The following is a 25510-nucleotide window of genomic DNA, read 5'->3' as shown; positions in this document are numbered from 1 at the left end:
TTACAGAAGCATCAAAAACTACAAGAGGAAGAAAAGCCCTGCTAATAGTGACGAACTTTGCCAAACATAAGAATATACACATGGTGAAAAATGTAGCAGGAATTAGACTTCGTTTGGAACAAGTGCGATAGAAAATATGTGCTTATAAAGAAGAAGAAATAATTTGTTGGTGGAGGTGATATTTGTGGAGGTGATGTTTAATCTTTTTTTTTTTCGTCTATATAGAGGGGGGACTGGAATCTTTAAAAGACATCTTAGTCCAGGACGCCGCCTGACTAACCTTAGTGCAGAATTCGTTCTTTGTACTCCCGGCGATAGTTTCTGGGGTACTTTAAAATGCCCTCTCGTTGCCAAGTCTACCTGCTAAACCAGAATCTCCTCTGTCATCCAGCGATCCGGAAGCGGAATGGCCACTGTAAGGCCGGCATTACTTCCGAAGCACTACCTTCATTCATCAACAGACTGTCAGCAAGGATTCTCGTTCCAGGTAGCACGTGGAAGACCTTTATCACTCCTAGTACGGTATTACTCCCAGACGGGCATTTTCTCCTTCCCCACAGTCTGACTCACACAGTCTATCTCAGACAGTCTGACCCACTTTACCTTCAACTTCCAGCATCTTTCCCTCTTACCTTTGCCGTTGGTCCAGCTGTCTTTCTTGGTCTTCTTTTTTCTTGATCACTGCTCGGATATAGTTGTGTATACTAGTCCAAACTGCTTTATTTTCAAACATTCTCTCAATGATTTCTCTCACTGTAACATAATTCACACCTGTCTCTCTTTCCATTCTGTTCCTTTGTATTATCCATTTGTTGCACTCTAACATCGTATGTGTCACGAAGCTAAGCAAGCCTTCCAAAATAACATCCTCCAACAGCAACTGTCATTCATAAAAACAAATTATAGTTTTGTCCAGAAAACTATAACTCAATTAGAATCCTTTAAATTATCATTGTTAGAGAGTACAGTTTTAATAAAAGAATTTAAGTCATTGTGTCAAAACGTTAAAGGTACTATTGGAGAGGAAATTTTTCAAAAATTTAAAGTAACCATGGAAAAAAATAGTGGTTACCAGGTTCTTTCTGAAGTGGTTCAAGTACTAGCTGGGACATTTTCCGAACCACTTACTTTACTTTAGAATCATCTATTATAGTAAATTTGAAAAATGCCCCAGTTACATCAGTTGATGTCGTAAGAAGTTTTTCTATTTACAAATATATGTATTCAGATAGAAGCCATAAGTTTTTATTAGAGAATTTTGAACATAATTTGTTAATATATTGTTATTACAATTCAACATAATATTTATATGTTAAAATAATTGTATATGTTTTGTATTTATAATATTGTAAGTATTTTTGTAAATAAAAAAATATTTTTTATTACATGCATATTTTCTAGATAAATATGCATATTTTGCATAAAATACTGCATATTTTTGCATAAAATACTGCACATTTATGCGCATATTTCATACTTTTTTATTTACATATTTGCCTAAGTGTAGTGGTAAGCCGTTTTTTTGGCGCAAGGATATTCGTCGGCTCAAATGTGCTCGTTACGATGGTTTCTACTGAAGGTAGCCTCGTCGGTAAACAATATTTCTAATTTCTCATTTTGGCTGTTTTCCATTAATAACCAATCGCAAAATCCAATCCTTTTTGGATAATCTTCAACCAATAACTCTTGAACCGTTGTTAAGTGATAGGGTTTAAGCAGCTGATCCTTCAAACGCCTACAAACCCTTACGTGAGGAACATTTAGTTGAGCAGCTATTACCCTTGTACTTTTTCCAAGGACTTCTTCAATGATTTCCAAAATGTCTTCATCAGTTGCATCCATTATTGGACGACCACTATTGCCAGCAACTTGCGGTTGGCGCAGATTAGCTTTTTATCAATGTTCTCAACAGCAAGTGCAAAGAGACCGATTTTTTTTTTTTCGATTATGCGCTTTTTGGAGATGAGGCTACATTTCACAAACATAGAACGGTGAATCGGCATAATTTTTATTACTATGCATCAAGCAATCCCTATTTTGTTAACACTCATAGTCAAACTAGGTCGTCTATAAATGTTTGGGGTGATGATGTTGACATAATCGCACGATCAAGAAGAGAAATGATAGACGCATACAACCAAATAGAACGAGCTGCACAAAATAGTGGTCTTAAAATCAATCAGACCAAAACAAAATATATGCAGGTAAGTAAAAACGGAGAAATAAGGCAGCCACAAAATATAACAATAGGAGAATACAACATAGAGGGGGTAAAAAATTTTATATACTTGAGATCCCTAGTCACGTCTGATAATAACGTTACGGAGGAAGTGAAGAGGCGAATATTTATTGCAAATAAATGTTACCATGGCTTAATTAGACACCTAAGATCAGATAACGTCGCAAGAAAGACAAAATGCCAAATATATAAAACCCTAATAAGACCGATACTCACATATGGCTCAGAAACCTGGACACTCACTAAAAGAGAGGAAACGTTGTTAGCCACCTTCGAAAGAAAAATCTTGCGACACATATATAAGGGCACAAAAGAAAACGGAATATGGCGAAGACGATACAACTCTGAACTATACAAAATATACCAGGATCCGGATATTATAACATTCATTAAAATAGGACGGCTGTGTTGGATAGGACATGTAGAAGGAATGGAAGAAGTCGAAATACCAAACAAAATATTCAAACAGATGCCAGTAGGAAAAAGAACAAGAGGAAGACCGAAACTGAGATACTTGGAACAAATAGAAAATGATATAACAACCTTAAAAATAAAAAACTGGAGAAAAAAGCACGAAACAGATCAGAATGGAGAAGAATCCTGGAACAGGCCAAGACCCAAAAAGGGTTGTCGAGCCAGTGATGATGATGATGATTGTTGGCGATTATGTGATTGGCTCACATTTTTTTGACGGTCGTGTGAATGGTGCTATATATCTGGATTTTCTAAATATTTACCAATACTACTGCAAAATGTACCACTTAATATTCGACAACGAATGTGGTTTTTACACGACGATGCTCCAGTTCACCAAACTGCTCCTATTCGCAATCATCTAAATAATAACTTTCATGAGAGGTGGAGTGGCAGAGGAGGACCAACTGTTTGGCCACCGCGATCACCTGACTTCTCCAAAATTGTTTTTTTTTTCATGTGGGGCTATATAAAGACCTTGTATACTAGAAGCCTCCAATAACACCAGATGATATGAAAAATAGAATAAGACAAACTTTTAATAAAATTGACTTAATAATGTTAAGAAATGTGGCTCGGTCATTTGAATATCGGTTACAAACTTGTATAGACGTTGAAGTTGGACATTTTGAACATTTACTTTAGACTAATTTCCTTAATATCACATTGATTGTTAGATTCATTACATATTATTATGGTTTATATTTTTGTTACTAACTTATATTATCACTCAATACTCAATACTTTTTTCTACTTACAAAAATTGAATATATTCCCGAAATTTGAAGAATACTAAAAATATCTCGAAAAATAATGAGTTTAGGTATAGGGAATTTTATAAATAAAATTAAAAAGTATCATAAATACAATATTCCTAATAAATAAAATTTGTACAGGGTGATCCATTTACAAAAATTGAGAAAATCGTAATTTCGTTTTGTAGCTCACTCTGTATACCAATTTTAGTCAATGATTTCAATTAATCTTCATTTAAAAACTACAATATATTATTTACCTTATATGAAATAAATTATTGTTTATTATTATATATATTTTGGTATCTTTCTCTATTTGTTATCTTGGTGGCTCTGTCTTAAAATTCCTTAATAGTAATAGTACTTGATAAATTATTTTGCACAGTTTATGTTAAATGAATCAGATGATATTACTACCTAGAAATAAGAAATAAAATATGGGGATAAATGATTGAATAAACTACAGTTCCTGGAAAAATTATTAGACGCACTGTATTTTTTTTAGTAATTTTGTGTTTCTTAAAAGTTTTTATGCAATAATGGTATATTTAAACTACAATATTATTGATTTTTATTTAAACGAATTGTTGTAGACTACATATTTGTATTTATTTTAACATATGGCAACACTGTGTTGTGAAAGTGATACATGAACAGAAACAAGTACAAACCTGTATCAGTCGCGATCGGAATCGAGTCAGCTGCGGACGTGTTTTTGTGACTTTATGGACTGTTATTGTTTTTTTTAATATGTTTATACTACTCAGTTATTAGTTTATTTTGTATGCGGTGTTTTGAAAAAGTAATCGGGCTATTTTCATTATGAGTAGAAAAGGCGATCTTTCACCACGTAAAAAAGCTGAAGTGAAGGCCCTTGTGATTGCTAAAACATTTACAAACCGAGAAATATCACTAAGATTGGAAGTTTATGAAGCTAATGTTCAACACATTAAAAAGAAAATTTATTCAGGGGAGGAATTAAGCCCAAAAAGAAAGAAAAGATGCGGTAGAAAACCAATTTTCACTCCACAATCAGAGGGACGTATGAATAAAGTTTGTCTAGAAAACAGATTTTCTAGCACAAAGGTAATAAAATCACAACTCCAGAATGCTAGCGTAAATGTTCCTGAGGGCACTGTTGGAAGAAAATTAGAAGAATTAGATTTTAAAGCCTGTCGCCCAGCCAGGAAGCCCAAGTTAACAGCTGCAATTAAAGAAAAGCACGTGAAGTGGGCCAAATAATGGCAAGACAAGTATGTTGACTTTGGAGATCGGTAAGATATAGCAAATTGATACATTATTATCATTTTTAGTTAATACACTAAATAAAGCAAATACACAAGGAAGTTTATATATATTTCCTATTTTTGACAGGTCTGCTTCACTGAAGAAAGCACATTGGAAATTTTGTAGGATAAAGCTCAGTATGTGCGTCGTCGTCATGGAGAAAAGTTTCATCCTGATTGTGTCGTCCTGACGCGCGACGGTTAAACATCCCACCAAAGTGATGCGCACCGGACGTCTATAAGTCGTCAAAGGAATGATGAGGCAAGATCAATAAAGAAGTATTACAAAATCGGTTGATTCTGCAGCTCAGAGAACGGTTTCCAAATGGGGAACCATTCACTTTCATAGAAGATGGAGCTCCTTGCCCCACTGCTCGGCGTATTAAAACTTTTTTTGCAGAAAAAAATATCCCTCTGTTGGATTGGCCGGGTAATAGGCCTAATATGAATCCAATTGAAAATATGTGGGAGCTGATGAAAAGAGAAGTGGCTAAAGAAGTGATTACCAACAAACCCAGCTCCTATAAAAGATTAATTTATGTGTGGAATCATCATCTTCAAATTCTGGAGACAGTACAGTCTTGCATTGATAGCATGCCGCGCAGAATTAAAGTTTGGATAGCAGCTAAAGGTGTCTCAACTAAATACTGACTTTAACTAACAATAATCTTACTTTTCTTTAAAACTCAAACTTCTGATTTTCTAGAATAATGCTGTTTTATTTATGTCAAATAAATCGGTAATTGATTAGGTAATATACAAATAAAACATATACGTACATGTACAAATAAAACAAATCAATTTAAAATAAAAACGGTGCATCTAATAATTTGGAGAGGCAAAACAGACAAAAGATAACTTTTTTTTATAGATAACTAGATAAGTACTTAAATAAAAGAACAAGATTTATCTCTTTATATCTACTTCATGAATGGAACTAGATAGTTTGGATAAAATCATGAAATATGGACTATTAGTTTGTTTTGTTGGGTTCGCTGTTATTAGCTGTGATGAAACATACGAAGATTTGTGCACTAACACTAAAATACAAAAATTAAATAACCCCTTGTTAAGAATTAGCAAAAACGGGAGAAATGTTTACACAGGACCAGTTGAGGGATTTAATATTTCAGGTAAACAATTTTTTTTGTTTTATATGCTTTTTTTCATTGCATTTTCATATATAGGTATATTTTTATGATTATATTTTTATGAGTATATTTTTAATAGTTCTATGTTGTTTGTGTAAGAATCCATAAAATGTATTTCATGTTTTGATAAAAATTCTTGAATTTCAACTTTGTTTGAATTAGTCTTTGGAATTTTACTCTTTAGTCTACAATGATACGGAGCATTATACAAAATAATAAAGCTATTTCTTTTTAATTTAGGTAGTAATTGCTGCTCAAACCACTTTTCAAACAAAGTACTATCCATTATGTTGATGATAATCTAAGCGATAATCACTTACACTCAGGGGCGGATCTAAGGGGGTGGGTCACGGGGGTCATGACCACCCCTAAAACAAAATTAAATATCAATCAAATAATCCTAAAAAATATAATTTAAAACCCATCAACCCTATAAGCAGGAAGTCAAGAGTTGAAATGATTCAAACTCATTTATTGTAGGGGTAAGTGTAGAATTATACGGAAGCCTTTTTAAATTGCTCTTAAAAAAAAATCAACAATTCTGAATACAGTAATACCTCGATTAACAACCTGACTTCCGCAAATTCAGAGTTACGCGATATTCAAATTTTGACAATTCGTCATTTGAGTGCCAGAAAATCGTTCGATTATCGATGAGATAGTACCACTAACACATTATTGCTCATTCAATGTACATGACATAACTTTTCGCACGAAATCAGCACATTTTTATTTTTTATTAGGTATTTCTTATCTTCAGTTTTGTCTACGAATTGGTTGTTTGTAATTTGAATATGTATAATTCTTGAGACTGTGTGCTATATTTTATAATTTATCTATAATAAATATCAAAGTGAGTATTGTTGTTGCATTAGCTCTGTCTGATACGTTAGTGAATACAAATAAATGAATTAGGGGTTGTTGTCCAAGGTATTTGTGAAACTGTGAAACAGTAGTTTGTCGTAGTAATGTTTTAGGTACAACTTTATCATTTAGTCGTTTTCTTTACCAAAATTAGATTTTAAGTAGGCTACTGAGGGCATAGAGGACACTAAATGCATTCTTCAAAATAAAAGATTAAATGCTGAATCTGTTTTTAGTAATATTTACTATAAAGTAAACAAATAGCTATAATTGGTTTCAAATGAGTGTAGAGTAATAAATCATGAAGTGTCATAAAATTTGCCTGAATTTCGGTGTCGTCATGGGCGTAGGCAAATGGACGGATGTCAACTTCGTCGTCAAAAATTGATGTACCTCAAAATATCATATTTTGGATATTTTGTGATAACCAATTTTATTTAATTTTTCGATTAACTTATTCTTCAAACTCGTATTCCATTATATGGTCATTAAAGCTAATTACATTTTTATTTATAAAAACAAATTCACTTCCTTACTGAACGAATAAAAGCATTAGAAGAAACTGATAAGGGTATGACGCACCTCCTAATATTACTAAGAACTAAAATAAATCAACATGAAGACTAATAACGCGTAATGAGGTTTTACTTACACTTTCATTATAATCCCTCTTTTATTTTATTATTATCATTCGACATTCGAGTTAGTAATTGTTACTACACCAATTAAACGTACAGTAATATTGTGATATAGAAATAGTGAAAAAGTTATAAAATGGCGACATTTACTCCAAAGAAAAGAGGTGTAAAAAATTCTCCGCTATCTGTTAGTGAAAAAGTTATAATTTTAAATGTATATGATTGCATAAAACACGATCACCTTAGTTTGTCTGTGCAAGAAAGTGTTGAGCGATGTGCCCGAATGACTGGAATTGGACAGTCCACGATTTTTAAATTATTGCGAGAAAGAAAGATATCAGGCCAGTTAAGTCCATGCAAGAGAAAATCAGGAAGACCAATAAAAATCTTAGGTGAAGACACCAAACGTGACATTCGAAGAAAAGTTCATTCGTTTTATTTTAAAAAGGAAATACCCACCCTTGACAAAATACTAATGGAGATAAGCCAAGATAACGATATTCCTTTGATATCCAGAAAACTTTTATGGAAAACTTTAAAAAGTATGAATTTTTCCTGGGAAAAGCACAATCGAAAGGCACTATTACTGGAAAGTGATGAAATCATTTGCTGGAGACGAAAATATTTGAGAACTATAAAACAGTACCGCAGAGAGCACAAGAAAATTTTTTATCTTGATGAGACGTGGATAAACGAAGGTTATATAGTCCAAAAAATGTGGCAAGATAAAAATGTAACAAGTGCTCGCCAAGCTTTCATAGAAGGCCTTTCGACGGGTATTAAAGTGCCTTCGGGAAAAGGGAAGAGGCTTATAATTGCTCACATTGGAAGCGAAGAAGGATTTTTAAAAGAAGGTTTGTTAAGCTTTGAGTCGTGTCGGACGGGAGATTATCATGAGGACATGAATTCGGATGTCTTCGAAGACTACTTCGGGGAAATGTTAAAATTTCTTCCAGCTGATTCGGTCGTGGTTATGGATAATGCAAGCTACCATTCAAGGCGCATAGAGAAGGTACCAACTTCAGCTTGGAGAAAGCAAGAAATTATTAACTGGCTGTCAAATAAAGGTATTCAGTTTGAGACGAATTCAATAAAGAAGGAACTACTAGCCGTAGTAAAACAACATAAATCTCGCTTCATAAAATATGCCGTAGAAGATATGCCGTAGCAGAAAAGTATAAAGTAACTGTGCTACGCCTACCGCCATATCATTGCGAATTAAATCCCATAGAACTTATATGGGCACAAGTTAAAGGATATGTTGCAAGGCACAATACCACATTTAAAATGAAAGATGTCAAGGTATTGTTTGATCAAGCCATTATGGAAATCACATCAGAAAACTGGCAAAAAGCAATCCAGCATGTTTTAAAAGAGGAAGATAAAATGTGGGAACTGGACAACTTGGTCGATCAGGTGGTTGACCCTATAATTATAACACCAGGGGATGATGACAGTTCTTCGGATGAAGACTATAGTGATGTAGAATTGTAATAACGTATCCAGTAAAGTTTTTGTAGTTTTTGTGAATAAATTGATTTAAACTCCCCACAAGTGTTTCAATATGTAAAGTTCATTCGTGTGTGTTTGTGAGTATTTCCCGATTTCGGTTCGTATATATTTTATTGTTACATTTTATATTTTTTTAATAACACTGTTCTGCTGTATTACATTTTTATTTCCTTTAATATGATTTTTAAGAATGCATATTCTTTTGTCAATTAACCCACTAGCGCGCCTCTGGCTCAGTGTTTATCTGTCGATAACAATGGACTAATCCCTTAAAACAGGGTGATACCTACCTGCTCTTTATGAAACGACAGAATTTTGCAATGCGGACGGAATTTATTGACGGATTATTGACGGATTACCCTGTAGCGCTTTTGAATACTTCATGAGATTTTATTACTCTACACTCATTAGAAATAGATTATAAACAACTAGACATTGAATTGAAGATGCCTCGTATAATTTCTCGTCAAACCTGTCGTCAAAACCAATCTGCTAACTCTTGCGAAGTTTGTTCTTGATTTTGCAGCGATATGATAGGTGGGTTTAAATTAATTGTCTTTAAAATACCTAGTTTAAAGTGACAGTTCTTGATTTTTCAGTATTTATATTTTAATAACTTTCCTTTGGTTTAATAGTCTTGTACACTTGATTTTACTAAGTATATGGGTTTAAATTATTTTTTTTTTTTTGTTTAAGTTTAAGACTCCTTAATGTTGTACCTTTCTTTGTACCCGTAGGGTATTTGGGCTTTAATAACTTCTGATTGGTTTAATATATCGCTTAAAATAATTTTTGAGACATGGGCACAAATCATATCAATCGTAAAGGTGCAAAAATCTAAATCCTATATTAAAATCACCCTCAAGACCCATGACCCCCTGTATAATAGAATGTGAAAACACTGGTTTGTCTTCACTTCTCCGCTGCTTCACTGGTAAATTGAATTGAATTGAACACTGTGGACTGTTATTTCGTTTAATTGTAATAGAATAGATTTTACACGTCTAGGTATGTGTACACTCTTACTTCTTACTTATTCTAAAAATGAAATGAATGAACATAACCAAGAGCGGTGTTGACATGGTTGCCATTTAACAAATATTAAAAAGTCCGAAAACCCATCCCCCCTCCCCCGACAACAAATTTCTGGAGATCAGCCACCGTAAGGTGCAAAAATCTAAATCCTGTATCAAAATCACCCTCAAGACCCATGACCCCCCTGACACAAATTTCTAGATCTGCCACTGCTTACACTCTTAGCAGAGAGTAATAAAGCATCTTCTACGCATCCTGATTTTCCCCCACAATGTAAAATACAAATTCTCTTCCCTCTAGAGGGAGAAACATTGGTGACGCAATTTTTACTACCATCGGTCCAACATTTTTTAACTATATCGTGAGTGTCGAACCAAGTTTCATCTAAATAATACAAGTTCTTCCCTTCACTCATAAAGACCTTAGGCTCTCCAAATAATCGAACGTCCACTTTATTAAACGGCTGGATTCCATAATTGTCTGCCGTTTATTCATTGTCTTAAACATAAAACCATTAAATTTTAAAAACCTCCAAAAAATAGTTTTATAACACTCGGGGATTATTTCTTTGTTTCTTAATTCACTCAAAAGTTATTTAAAGTTGGTAAGTTATTAACTGAATACATATTATGATATATTGTTTCCCGTATAGCTGATAAATGAAAATTCGGTAATACTCTATGGGCACTAGAATCCTTTTTTTTCGCAACACTGAACCGTCTTTTATAAGTTCGTACACAGCGGATCGTGGCACTTGTCAATAAATTTTGTTTTTTTGTTACTTAGTGAAAAATTCTTCTAATAATTTAATTTTATCTGACTCATCTATATTGACAATTTAGACATACATTATACATTTTAAAGTAGACGACTTTAAAATGATATTGTTAATATTGTTGAGTTGCGCTCCTGGTACGACTTTACTTATAAAATAGTTCATTGGATTACATGAAATCAACTTTAACTTAAGAATATCCGTCAGAAAAGATCATAGCATGTAATTCGTCTTTAAAAAGACAAATACATGCCATGATGACAGTAAAATTCTCCTGCTAGTCATTCCATAGTAAATTATAAGGGAAAACCAGGAAAAAAACCTCATAATACTATCCCGACATGATAAGTGTTTGGTCGTGCATTTAGTTTACCTTCAATAAACACCAAATTTTGATTTTATATGTTTGTTATTTAAAATTGTTTGTTATCTGACAACGCTGTTCTTTGCAGATGATCAAGTACTAATTGCAAGCTGTGAAGAAGATGCAGATTATATGCTTAGAAAGCTGAAAGATGAATACGAAAAATGGGGGATGAGTATGAATATGTCTAAAACAGAATATATGCGAATAGGCAGTGAAGACGAAGACCCGGATTTGGAAATTAGACAAATGAAAAGGTGCTACGAATACAAATATTTGGGAAGTATTATGTGCAGTAAAGGAACAACGGAACGAGATATAGACTATAGAGTGCAACAAGGCAGGAAGAGTGTTCAAATTCTGAATTCGATACTTTGGTCCAACAAAGCTACTATGAGAACTAAAATGACTATCTACAAAGTAATTGTAGAGCCCATTCTTACATATGGAGCAGAATGTTGGCAAATGACAGTAAAAGGAAAGAAAAAAGTTGACACGGTTGAAATGGACTACCTAAGAAGAGCTTGCCGTATATCAAGAGTAGAACGTATACCTAATTCTGAAATTAGAAGAAAAACAGATAGAGTACATACAACTTCTGAAAGAATAGAAACTAGACAGTTAATATGGTATGGACACGTACAGAGGATGGACGACAACAGATGGCCAAAAAGAGCTATGGAATACAATCCAAGTAATAGAAGGAAACGAGGAAGACCAGCCAGGTCTTGGATACAAGGTGTTATGGAAACCATGAAAGATAGAGCTATTGATGAAGACACCTGGAGAGATAGAAAAAGATGGCGATCGAAATGCGGGAAGCGGCAGAAGCTGTAGGATCCCCGCTTATATATATATATATTTAAAAAACATAAATGATGTATCCTCTATATGTTACTGACTTACCAATACTGGTATTTTCCTTTTAATAACTTCCTCTTTCAATATGGGTAACCAGATCCTACTACATTCTGCCGAGGAATTTGCGACACAATTGGTCTCATTTAGCATAATTAGAGCCACTTCTTTGATTTTCTCTTTTTACCATCCATTTCTTTTAGGACTATATTTGAATCATTCCATTGAACCCTATGTTCATTATCCCATGCGTGTTTACATATTTGAGATCTACAGAGAATTAGAAATTTAATAGAAATTCATTAAAAATAGAGAATTTGATTGATTGATTTCCGAAGTGAAAATTGAAACGTCAATAAACGTACTTTAACCTTTAACTATGGCTTATTCACATGTAAATAGTAATTACTTTAGAATGCCACAAGAAAATAGCTTCAGAACAATATTAATATATTCGTTATTTCCTCCTCTTTCATTTTCTATATCGCATGTTAGGATTCTTTCAGTTGTTTATTTTGTATTTAACCAGAGGCCTTCTGTAAGTTAATAAATCAAAATTTTTTTTTAGTTAAACTATTTTTATCCATGGTGCCCTGTGAGATCTCGTATGTAACTATGTATTCATTAATAATGAAGACACTGTGTAGTTCCCTTGTTTGTAGTGGCTTTGTTTGATATTCTATCTTAATATATTCGTTATATCCTTCCCTTTCATTTAACGTATCACACGCTCAAATCAAATAATAAAGGATATTTGATGTAATGCTCCCTTAGTAATACCGCAGTGTGTGTTTTTTCTGTCTCAACATATTCGCTACGCCCCACAGTGTACGATTTGACTAATCTAAGTGGACAAAAGGTATTTAAATTTTATTGTTAAAACTACGTTTAATCACTTCCATTTCACTTTTAAATACATACTTTAACTGATGATACAAAACAAAGACCCCAGCAGATTGCAGATCTTTTAGAAACAATGGCCGAAACTACCTGCACCTTTTTCAGGTAGACGATCGGCCGCTCAGTATGACCGTTAACGCTAACTTGTGTACACGTGTCTTGGTTTTCAGTGCAATTTTAAGTGCTTTTTTATGATGGATTCGACATCTACAGGTAATTATGCATTTACTTAATGAACCAGATATAAACAAATATGCATTTGAAAATATATAATACCCAATACAAAATAGGTCATCAATTTTTTTTATTCATTTGTCATACGTAACATTCATTTAGATATATATTATGTTGTCAAGTGTAGTAAAGCTGTAGGTATGATCTTAAAGTACTCTCTATTTAGTACACTTTCATAATATAATTACTGTTTTTTGCGATTTTTTGCAATTTTTAACATATTTAGTAAATAAAATATAAACAGATATGTATTTTTAAATACTATACTTGTCTTAATACTCAATACAAAATAGGTCATCAAAATTATTTATTCATTTGCCATACGTATCTTTCATTTAGATATGCTATGTTGTCAAGTGTAGTAAAGCTGTATGTACTTATTGTCTTAAACTACTTTCTATTTCGTACACGTTCACGGGCGCCCATATTAAAAATTTAAGAGGGGGCTACACGTAAAGATGTTTCACATTATATTTTGTAAACTTTGGATAACCATATAGTTTAAAGCATCCGAAAAGCTAGAAGGGGTCCATGGTCTCCCCTGCTCATAGGTATGGGCGCCTATGTACACTTTCATAATACATTGTATAATTAATATTTCTTGCGTTTTTTAACATATTTTATGTTTGTGTTTACAGGTGCCCAAATGAAGCGGAAATTATTATTTGAATTTTGGCGTTCTATACCGGCTAATGGTCGATTAAATGCAGTAATCAACTTTGTGAAGATGAGTTTTGATGATCTGGATATTGATCAAGAACAAGAGAAGCAGTTAAAGGTGTTCTTAAAAAATGAATGCGAAAAAATTCGAGTCAAATGGGTTCAGAAGCAAAGACGACTGGACTTGTTTTTAAGTGAATACGAACAATGGTTAAATAATGATTTAACTTTCGATATGCTGATATTAGCAAATCAATCTCCAAAACCAAGTACTAGTGGTGGTAGACCTCAAAAAACTTTTATGGATAGCTCCAAAAAGACAAAAAAGAGGAAAATTCAACATTTACTTAGCGACTACAGTAAAGACCAATTATCGTTTGCTGCACAATTAAGTGTCCGAGCGAGTGGCAAACGTAATGCTGCTATGTTGATGGAAGAAGTATCGTCAGCCTCACCAAAACGTGCTTCCACATATAAGAAAGCAAGAAAAAATTTAGATGTCCAAATGAAACAAAGACCCTATACACCTGAAGAAGCTTTGGCCTTTTTTATAGCAAACAATTTTACTGTCCAATCTTATAAGAATGTACAACAAGAGGCAAAAGAAAGAGGTTTTAATGCGTATCCATGTTATGATTACGTAGCAAAGGTAAAAGAGCAGTGTTATCCTCGAGTTGAAAATATTACAGTGACTGATATATCGGCGGAAGTAAGACTGGATGCTCTACTTAATCATACCGCACAGAGAATATGTAAGAACATTCTAGGAGAAAGGTTAGACACCAACATGCAAAATTATTCTTTAATATATAAGTGGGGGTGTGATGGTTCATCAGGACATAGTTTATATAAGCAACCGTTTGAGGATCCAGAGAGCACAGATGAATATATGTTTATAATCTCATTAGTTCCAATAAAACTCGTAAACAATCTACAAGAGACCATATGGCAAAATCCTCGGCCATCATCACCAAGATTCTGTAGAGTACTCAAATTTATTTATAAGAAAGAAAGCGAAGCACTGATAAAAGATGAATGTAGAGCGATTGAAAGTCAAATTCAAGAGTTAGTTCCAACTCTTATAGAAGTCCGAGGCGTTACCATCTCGGTCACGCATCAAATGATTCTGACAATGATTGATGGTAAAGTGTGTAATGTGTTAAGTGATAATAGATCAACTCAAAGGTGTTTTATCTGTAAGGCAACATCTAAAGAAATGAATACAGCATTAATAACGAAAGAGCCAGACGATAATATGTACCAGTTTGGAATATCTAGCTTACATGCTTACATTCGTACGATGGAATGCCTTTTAAATATTAGTTATCGTCAAGATTTTTGTGAGTGGCAAGTAAGAGGAGACAATAAAAAAGAAATGTTTAAAACAAGGAAAGACGAAATCAAGAAAAAATTTAAAGAAGTGGGTCTCATTATCGACAAAGTAAAACCAGGATTTGGTACCAGTAACGATGGGAATACCGCAAGAGCATTTTTTTATAATTATACGACCACAGCACGCATCATCAACCTTAATGAAGGGCTCATTCACAATTTTGGGACGATTCTTGCAGCTGTTGCGTCTGGTTATGAGATTGACTCTGTTAAATTTCAGAACTACTGTATAAAGACTAGGAAACTATATTTAAGTTTGTACCCATGGTATAACATGCCTGTGACTGTTCACAAAATATTGGTACATGGAGCAGACATAATCAAAAATTCACTAATACCGGTAGGGCAAATGTCTGAAGAAGCATCCGAGGCTAAAAATAAAGAAATAAGAAGAGTCAGACTGGGACATACAATGAAAATTTCAAGACAGCGAAGCAATTATGACTTAATTAAATATTTATTAATATCATCTGATCCATATATATCGTTGTTGCGAAAACTTCCACTAAAACAATTTTCTAGACATGATAGAGATATAAAATTTCTATTAAAACAATAAAAACTATTTAAAATTTGGTCATGCCTTTTATTTACCACAATTAACTATGATTTTATCATAAAATGTAATTTAGAATCACTTAAGAGAGTTTCAGAGTTTTGTCCACCTAGATTAGTCAAATCGTACAGCCCTCTCCTTTCCAATTATGTATCATACGTCACGGTCACGATCCTTAGAAGCAGAGCAATCCACGAGCAGAATGAACCTTATCATTTTCTTATGGGATTTTACATGGAAAATTAAGCAAAAACAGTAGGTATCCCAGCGTTTTTACGTTGGTAGTTAAGATTTCTTTCCTATAATTCTCACCTATATATAGGTGACGTAGATACTATTATTGTTAATTTAGATTTATTTGAGCATTTTGTTTAAGAATATAAGTATTATCCTTAAATTCAAAAATAGCTGTCACTTTTGATGATCCTTTTTTTATTGTTTATTATTTTACTTTTAGGCGAAACTGTGATATTCATTGATAACCAGGAAGTCAAAACAGCATTAGAACAACATTACATATATACCATATTTTTGAACGACCCTGAAATAAATGATTTATCTATAGACGAAATAGAAGCAATTGACATAGAGGATATCGAAATAGGCGATTTATCACTGTTAGAACCGAACCATTTAAAGAAAATAAATGGGAACTACTTACAAAGAACACTTGAAGATATTTATATAATATACAAAAGGGAATGTAAAAGTGATGATACCGAAAATGTAACAAAAGGGATTAGCAAAATGAAGAAAGTAGTAAATGACTTTAAAATTTCGCTTGGTTATGATGAAAAAAACGCTGGAAGCAAAGTATTTCCTTCAATTCTTGTTACAGCAATGGCCATTATTTTCCTTTTTATGTAGGTTAAAAACATTAATTTAATGTAGAACTCCACACAACTTACTATATTAACCATTAGACAAAAAAAAACAAAAAAAAAGTAAAAAACCAACAAAAAAACAATAAAAAAAAAATAATTAAAAAAACATACAAAGACATCCGACGTGTTGAACCGAGTTAATGTCTTATGTATTAGTTAGTATTAGTATTAGCATTAAGTGTTATTTGTCTATTCCTTATTTATAAATTAATTTAAGGTGCTTTCTTTCATACTCCACACAACTTACTATATTAACCATTATACAAAAAAAAAACAAAAAAAGTAAAAAACCAACAAAAAAAAAACAATTAAAAAAAAATAAAAAAAACATACAAAGACGGCCTAATCCTCCGAGGTGTTGAACCGAGTTAATGTCTTTAGTATTTACTTAGTATTAGTATTTAGTATTAGCATTTAGTGTTATTTGGCTATTTCTTATTTGTAAATTAATTTAAGTTGCTTTCTTTCATATTCCAATAAATGTCCATTTTATCAATAAAGTTATATAATTCAATACATATCATTTGGCGACGAGTCGGAAAGGATTCCGCGTTGGTATAAGTCATTTCAAATGTTGTGTTCAGGGGCAGTAGTCAATATGCCAAAGTTCGACGAATTTAATGATGGGAAGGAATTGTTTGAAGCCTAACAAGGGCACCTACAGCAGTATTTCTTAGTGAACGATACTGAAAATAAAAAAAGTAACAAATTGAATAACATTTATGGGTGCGAAATGTAAAGATGATGTAAATGAAAAGATGTAACAGAAATTAAAAACCACAGACCTATCAGCTTGTTATCTCATTTATACAAGCTCTTTATGAGAATAATTACTACAGACTGGAACCTAAGCTGGATTTTCACTAACCACTAGAGCAGGCCGGATTTAGGAGTGGCTGTGGAACGAATGACCACCTACAAGTAATAAAATTCTTATTATAGAAAGTTACAGAATACAACAAGCCATTGATATTAATATTTGTAGACTTTGAGAAAGCGTTTGACTCAGTCCAGCATAGCTCCATGTTAAGAGTTCTTACAGAGTGCGGTATTGATCATAGGTACACAACTCTTCTTCGGAATATATATAATAGCGCAACAGCTGCAGTTAGAATGTATTATGCCAACACAAATACATTTCCCTTCGAGAGGGGCATTAGACAAGGAGATACCATGTCTCCTAAGCTATTCACCGCTTTATTGCAGAGTGCTATTAGAAACAATAATTGGGAGAATATTGGAGTCAACATAAATGGAGAATTTCTGAACAATTTGAGATTTGCAGACGACATAGTCCTTATTGCAGACCGAGTAGATCATGCCTGCCAGCTTTTTCAAGACCTTCAGAGCTCGTGTACACGAGTTGGACTTAAAATTAATTTCTCCAAAACACAATATATGACCAACCTAGTACTGGCGAAAAACATATCAACTAACGGCACGCAAATTGAACAGGTGTATAGCTATAAATATCTGGGCCACGAGATTAAATTAGGAAAAAATAATCAAACAACGGAGCTAAACATGTGCTTGAAAAGGAAGGTCTTTGATCAATTTGTACTCCCAGTTCTGACGTATAGAGCAGAAACATTGACCGTTACCAGAAAAGTAATCAATAAAATACAAGTGGCACAGAGAGCGATAAAGAGGTCAATGCTGAATATATTCCTCAGAGACAGAGTATCAAATACAATAATTAGGATAAAAACTGGTGTTACTGACGCAGTTCAAAGGATTACAACATTGAAATGGAACTGGGCGGGGCATGTTGCCGGATTAAAAGATGGAAGGTGAACAAGGAAAATTCTGAAATGGAGACCTAGACACGATGTTTATCGTAATCGAGGACGTCCTCCAGCAAGGTGGTCAGATGACATCAAGCGCATTCAGCACAACTGGATTCAGGGTGCTCAAGATAGAATGCATTGGAATTATTTACGGCTCCGGCAGTGGACTCAAAACGGCTGATGATGATGATGGGTGCGAAAACATATGATACGTTAATAGCCTTTATCCCCTGCAGCGAAAACATACGATCAGTTAGTAACGATACTTAAAGCCAGATATGCACCAGCTATAAACAAGTCCAATCTACGAAAGGTACAGATTTCATAGTAGAAACCAGCAAGTGGAAGAGTCGCTGAAGCATTATGTAAAAAAAATAAAAGCGCTGTCAAAGTCTTGTAAATTTGAGGGTTTCCTCGATCAAGCTCTAAGAGATAGGTTAGTTTGCGGTATTAGTAATTTTAGTGTCCAGACTAAGTTACTTAGTGAAGCTGAGACCCTAATATTTGAAGATGCTTGTAAGAAAGCCTTAAGTCAAGAAGTGGCTGAATGTCAAAGCAAGCTTGTTCTCGGGGTGAATCAGTAGGCAAACTACAAATGTCTAATAAGCAATATCGTAGTCAGTCAAAAAGTCAGTCAGAGTCTAGAAACCAGTCACTGTTGAAACCATGCTTTCCATTTGGAAGACGGCATTAACCAGAAACATGCCCAACGGCTAATTGGAAATGTTTTTTTGTCAAAAAGTGGGACATACCAGTAGAGTCTGTAAAAGAAAAAAAGTTAACTAGGTAGAAGTCACAGAAGAGGAAGAAAGCAGTGAATTCTTGCAATTAGGTCATATTACAGCCTTCATAACGGGTATGGAAAAACCCTGGAAAGTGAATATGTAAGTTTAAGGTGTGCTTTTAGTTATGGAAATTGATAGTGCTGCATGTAAGTCAGTCATACATATAACTGATTTTTCGAAATATTTTAGCAAATGCAAGATAAACAGTACTAATGATAAGTTAAGGGCAGTTACTGGCAATAGCATTTCAGTAATAGGTTCAATTTATGTGAATGTCTTGTATAACAGCCAGTTAACCTTGTAGCCATTATTAGTTATTGAAAGCTCAAACAGGTTTTTGCTTTTGATAGGAAGGAACTGGCTAAATGTTTACAATCCTTATTGGTAGATAGCCTTGTTTAATTCTTGTAATCAGAGTTAAAGTTACAGTATTCCAATGTATTTAAAGATAACCCCAACTCGTGTATAAAAAATACTAAAGTTGAATTTAAGCTAAAAGATAATGTACGTTCTATTTTTCATAGAGCATATGATATGCCATATACTCTTAAGTCTAAGGTAGAGGAGGAGTTGAATCGGATGGTAGAGTTAGGAATTTCAACTAAAACTAGAATTAGTTAGGTATCCCAGCCATATAGTGATTGTTCCAAAGAGAGAGAAAACGTCTTTTAGAATATGTTTAGATTTCAAGTAAACAGTAAATCAGGTTATTGAGACAGATCACTGTGTATTACCTCTACCAGACGACATATTTTCAGAATTGTCGGGAAATAAGTTTTTTACGGTCTTAGACTTAGGAACCTTATCAGCAACTAGAGGTTAAATCATATTTAGGCCTTCTTAAATAATATTCTAAATTTTTGCCTATGCTGTCATGTGAACTAGGTAATTTGTACAAGTTATATGTGTCAAATGTTTCTTTTGTATGGTCAACTGAATGTCAAAAGGTTTTTGACAGCAGTAAGGAACTGTTTTTGTCAAACGAGTACTTACCTTATATGACCCTTTACTTCCAATATATGTCATTTGTGACAGTAGTGGTTTTGGAGTAGGAGCTCTTCTGAGTCACAGAGTTGATAAGGAGGATAGGCCTGTTTGTTTTGCCTCTGAAAGCTTATCATCGGCAAAACAGGCGTATTCAAATATACAGAGGGAAGCGTTAGCTATAATGTTTGCTATTCTTAAGTTTCATAAATATTTATATGGTCTAAAGTTCACCCTTGTCAGTGATCGTCAACTATTGCAGTACATTTTTGGAGCTAAGAGAGGCATTGAAGTAACGGTGGCGTCGAGAACAACTAGATGGGCTCTTACATTGTCAGCATATGATTATAAAAAAGAATATAAGAAGGTAAGTTCAATTTCCAATACAGATTTTTTCTGACGTTTACGAGGTACTTCATACAGTACTAAGGTATCTGGTGAAATATTTTTATTTAACAGGTTAAGTGAAGTCTCTTTGGACTTTACAGATGTAGCAAAATCAACCAAGCAGGATAAATTATTGTCCAAAGCAGTTGACTTAATCATATCGGAATGGCCAAACCATGTACAGGGAGATGATTTAAAACCATATTTTAAACTTAGAAATAACTTTGCGGTTGAACAGGATTGTTTGATTTTAGGCACTATAGTAGTAATTCCATTCTCACGCAGATTTAGAGTACTTAATTTATTCCTAATAATAAATTAATAAATTCCTAAAAAAATTAAAAAACAGAAAAGCACCTGGTCCTGATAAGATAAACAATGAACTGCTAAAATATGGAGGAACAACACTACGCAAATGGCTCCTTAAATTATTCGTCGATATAATAAATACCGGAGTAGTACCAGCGGAATGAAAGGCAAGTCTCCTGCTACCGATACTTAAAAAGGCAGACTCGAGAAATCCTGAAAATTATAGAGGCATTAGTCTGTTGCAAATTGTTAACGGCAGTCATAAAAGATAAAATCGAGGAAAAAGCGAACATGGCAGATGAACAACAAGGCTTCCGAAAGAACCGCAGCATTATACACGCAATTTTTATTATCACATAAATAATAGAGAAGTCTATTGAATATGGAAAACCAGCATACATGTGCTTTGTAGATTTAAAAAGTGCTTTTGACAGGGTGAAGCTAAATGTCATCTTAAAATTACAAGCTGAACAAATAGACCATCAGCACGAAGTAAGAAAACGACATGGATACCACATGGGAGCGCATAAAATCACGATACTATGCCGATGATGCAGTACTGATTGCAGATAACAAAGATGACCTACAAAGGCAGCTCCACACCTTCAATATTACAGCAAACAAACAATATGAGAATATCAGTAGAAAAAACTAAATGTATAGTGATCAGTAAAGAGCCACGTAGATGCAAACTAGAAATTAATAAATTCCTAAAAAAATTAAAAAACAGAAAAACACCTGGTCCTGATAAGATAAACAATGAACTGCTAAAATATGGAGGAACAACACTACGCAAATGGCTCCTTAAATTATTCGTCGATATAATAAATACCGGAGTAGTACCAGCGGAATGAAAGGCAAGTCTCCTGCTACCGGTACTTAAAAAGGCAGACTCGAGAAATCCTGAAAATTATAGAGGCATTAGTCTGTTGCAAATTGTTAACGGCAGTCATAAAAGATAAAATCGAGGAAAAAGCGAACATGGCAGATGAACAACAAGGCTTCCGAAAGAACCGCAGCATTATACACGCAATTTTTATTATCACACAACTAATAGAGAAGTCTATTGAATATGGAAAACCAGCATACATGTGCTTTGTAGATTTAAAAAGTGCTTTTGACAGGGTGAAGCGAAATGTCATCTTAAAATTACAAGCTGAACAAATAGACCATCAGATAATATGGGCAATTAATGAAATTAACAGGAACAACAAGACCAGAGTTATAATGCCAACAGGGAAAACAGAATGAATAGAACTAAAAGGAGGAATCCGCCAAGGAGACTCGCTCAGTCCATTGTTATTCAATATGGTGATGAATCAAATAATTCACGAAGTAAGAAAACGACATGGATACCACATGGGAGCGCATAAAATCACGATACTATGCCGATGATGCAGTATATGCTGATTGCAGATAACGAAGATGACCTACAAAGGCAGCTCCACACCTTCAATATCACAGCAAACAAACAATATGAAAATATCAGTAGAAAAAACTAAATGTATAGTGATCAGTAAAGAGCCACGTAGATGCAAACTAGAAATAGAAGGCAAAATTGTAGAACAAGTAATGAAATTCAATTACCTAGGAGTAGAGATCACTAGTGACAGGGATATAAGAACAGAGACCACAAGGCAAGCATCAAAAGCGGCAAGAGTAAGTGGTTGCTTCCGAGAAACCATATGGAGAAACAAATATCTGACTACGGAAAGCAAAATGAAAGTATACAAGACAACAGTAAGACCAATCCTAACATATGCAGCGGAGACAGGGACCGATACAAAAAAGACGAAACAACAAATCAACAATATCGAAATGAAAGTATTAAGATCAATAGCGGGCATATCATTAAGAGACAGACAAACCAACAGAAGTATACGAGAACAATGCAAAATTAAAAATATTAACAGATGGATAAAAACAGGACAAAAAAACTGGAACGAACATGTAAACCGAATGGGACCAGATAGATTAGCGAACATCTGTAAAAACGACAAGCCGTATAGCAGAAGACCCGTTGGAAGGCCGCCAAAAAGGTGGAAAGATAATGTACAGTCAACAACGACTGAAACAGAATAAGAGGCAGACAAACAGGAGTAATCCTAGTCGCACGAAGAAAAAGAAAAAGAAGAATTTATTTCATGAACAACAATACAGACATAGTAAGACTAAAAATGTTAATGCAATCCTATTGCTGGTGCCCTGGAATGAATGAAAATAGGAGAAATTTGTTCAATGGTGTACTATTTGTCAGTCTACTCAGAATTTTCCTAATAAGTCAAATGGCATACCATGGGCATTAGCACTCCATAATTTCTATGGGGTAAATGTTGGTTTTTTCCAAAAGCAAAATCTTCTTTATTTTAGTGATTAGTACTAAAAGAAGTTTTCGTCATTTTTGAATTATCGGTAGAACTAGTTTCTGATAATGGGCCTCCTTTAAATTCAGCAGAGTTTGTCTTATTCTGTTAGAGTAATGGTATAAAACCAATTAAATACCCACCATGCCATCCACAATCAAATGGACTAGCAAAGTCCAAAGAGTGAAGAAAGGATTAGAGCGTAATTTATTTTCATGTTCAGAAAATATAACATTAACCGTTGTGAAAATTAAGTTAACTAATTTCCTCTTCACCTATTAGCATCTGAAAATGGTAATTCTGTAAACTCCGAATAACCAATTCGAAATATCAAATTCTTCTTCTTCTTCTTCTTCCTCTTCATAAGCAATTCTGCTTGTTCATTGGCGGATTATTACATCTATGGAAGGTTGTCACTCCATCTTTTGCGCGGTCGTCCGATAGTTCTTCTGTCTATTGGTGACTTATCCCTTACTATTTTGATGACACGGGTCTTCTCCATTCTGCTTATGTGGTTATTTCATTCTTTTTTTCCAGTTGGTATCCATTCATTTATACACTGTACGATTCATTTTCTTCACTTCTCTTTCGATCTCTCAGCGTATTTTCTGTAATTCTTCTCAGTACTCTCATCTCTGCCGTTTCCAGCAACCTTTGCGTTGTGGCTGTTTCGGGTCTTGTTTTCGAGGCATATGTTATTATTGGTCTTACACTGGCTTTATAAATTCTTGACTTCATCTCAGTGTTAATATGTCTGTTGCGCCATATAGTGTTATTAAGGCATCCTGCTAGTCTATTTGCTTTTTGTACTAGAGCTCTCACTTCTTTGTCCAGGTCTCCATAGCTGAACAGGTAATTCCCAGTTATTTTATTTCCATTACTTGTTGAATACTGATACCATCAATTTCTATTTTGCATCTGGTTGGTACTTTGCTGACTACTATTGTTTTAGTTTTCTGAGATGAGATTGTCATATTCTTTTGCTCTTATGTTAAATTTGTCGACCAGTCTTTGCAGACTATCTTCATCTTGGGCTATCAACATTGCGTCGTCTTCGTAACGGAGTATTTTTATTTCTTTGTTTCCCATTCTGTATCCTTTTTCTTTGTTAACGCTTTTGACGATTTTATCCATGATCAAATTAAATAGCATGGGGCTCAATGAATTCCCTTGTCTTTTTCCGCTGCCTATTTCTGTAGATTCTGTAAGTTGTCCATCGATTCCGACTTCCATTTTGTTGTTTTCATAGATGTTTTCGATAGTTTTTATAATATTTTGGGAAACTTCTCTATTATACAGAAGATGGATTACATCTTTGAGTCTTATTCTGTCAAACGCTTTCTTTAGGTCAATCAAATACAAAAATGTTGGTCTATTAGACTGTAGTATAATAGACCAGCCAGTACAATAGATGTAAATATCAAATTGTATAATACAAATCACCAAGTGTGTGTCAAAAATTCTCATACACATAGTGTGTACAAGTGATAGTGCAGTGATTGAGAAAGCGCCTTTAAATGTTGATCTTCTTCTTATGGTGATGGTGTTGATCATCCGTTACGGATGTTGGACACTAACATGGCTATTCTGACTTTGTTGACTGCTGCTCTGAAAAGTCCGGTAGTGGTTAAGTTAAACCATTTTCGCAGGTTATGCAGCCAGGATATTCTTCTTCGTCCTGGACCTCTTTTCCCATGCACTTTACCTTGAAGTATGGTACAAAGTAGGTTGTATCGTTGTTCATTGCGCATTATATGGCCCAGGTATTCTAGTTTGCGACGTTTTATAGTTATGACTAGTTCGCGCTCTTTACCCATTCTATGTAGTACATCTTCGTTGGTAACTCTGTCTATCCAAGAAATCCTCAACATGCGTCTATAGCACCACATCTCAAATGCATCGAGTCTCTTCAGTAATGCTTCAGTTAAGGTCCAGATAGATAAATGTTGAACAGAACACATATATTGTACTCACCCGCCTTCCTAATATTAGTGTAAGTGATGGCATGGACCCTCAGGTGAAGGAAAATAGTAATGCAATTCCAAATTTTAATAATAATGCAATTGCAGTTATTAGTAATTTACCAAGGCATAGTCAAACTGATACAACATCTAGAAGCCATATTTCCCCTCTTCTAGAATCTGAGCATACACCTTTACCAGTGGTTACCAGATATGGGAGAGCTATGAAACCACCCTATAAGCTTTCTTTACAAAAGGGGAGAAATTTTGTGGATCAGGGAACTTACCTTGCTAGACACGACATATGACGGATGTCGGGCCTGCCTAGTTTTTAGGTTAAGTAACAATGTGCTTTCT

At 34.1% G+C, this 25510-nt stretch overlaps 1 protein-coding gene and 1 long non-coding RNA gene across 2 annotated transcripts; both read left to right on the top strand.

The window, feature by feature from the left end:
* The first annotated feature begins 17 nt into the window (after positions 1–17).
* Positions 18–17102, top strand: LOC140441798 (uncharacterized). The gene is made up of 3 exons (XR_011951036.1): positions 18–190; positions 5626–5887; positions 16151–17102. It is a non-coding gene; the product is annotated as an uncharacterized lncRNA (long non-coding RNA).
* Positions 12560–16100, top strand: LOC140441787 (uncharacterized). The gene is made up of 2 exons (XM_072532711.1): positions 12560–13064; positions 13724–16100. The coding sequence occupies exons 1-2, from the start codon at positions 13043–13045 to the stop codon at positions 15694–15696; spliced, it is 1995 nt and encodes a 664-aa protein (XP_072388812.1). The 5' UTR covers positions 12560–13042; the 3' UTR covers positions 15697–16100.
* Positions 17103–25510: the final 8408 nt, after the last annotated feature.

This window comes from Diabrotica undecimpunctata, chromosome 1 (genome assembly GCF_040954645.1).
Source record: "Diabrotica undecimpunctata isolate CICGRU chromosome 1, icDiaUnde3, whole genome shotgun sequence".
Lineage (NCBI taxonomy): Eukaryota > Metazoa > Arthropoda > Insecta > Coleoptera > Chrysomelidae > Diabrotica > Diabrotica undecimpunctata.
The sequence above is the reverse complement of the archived record's forward strand: the minus strand, read 5'-3'. Positions and strand labels throughout refer to the sequence as shown.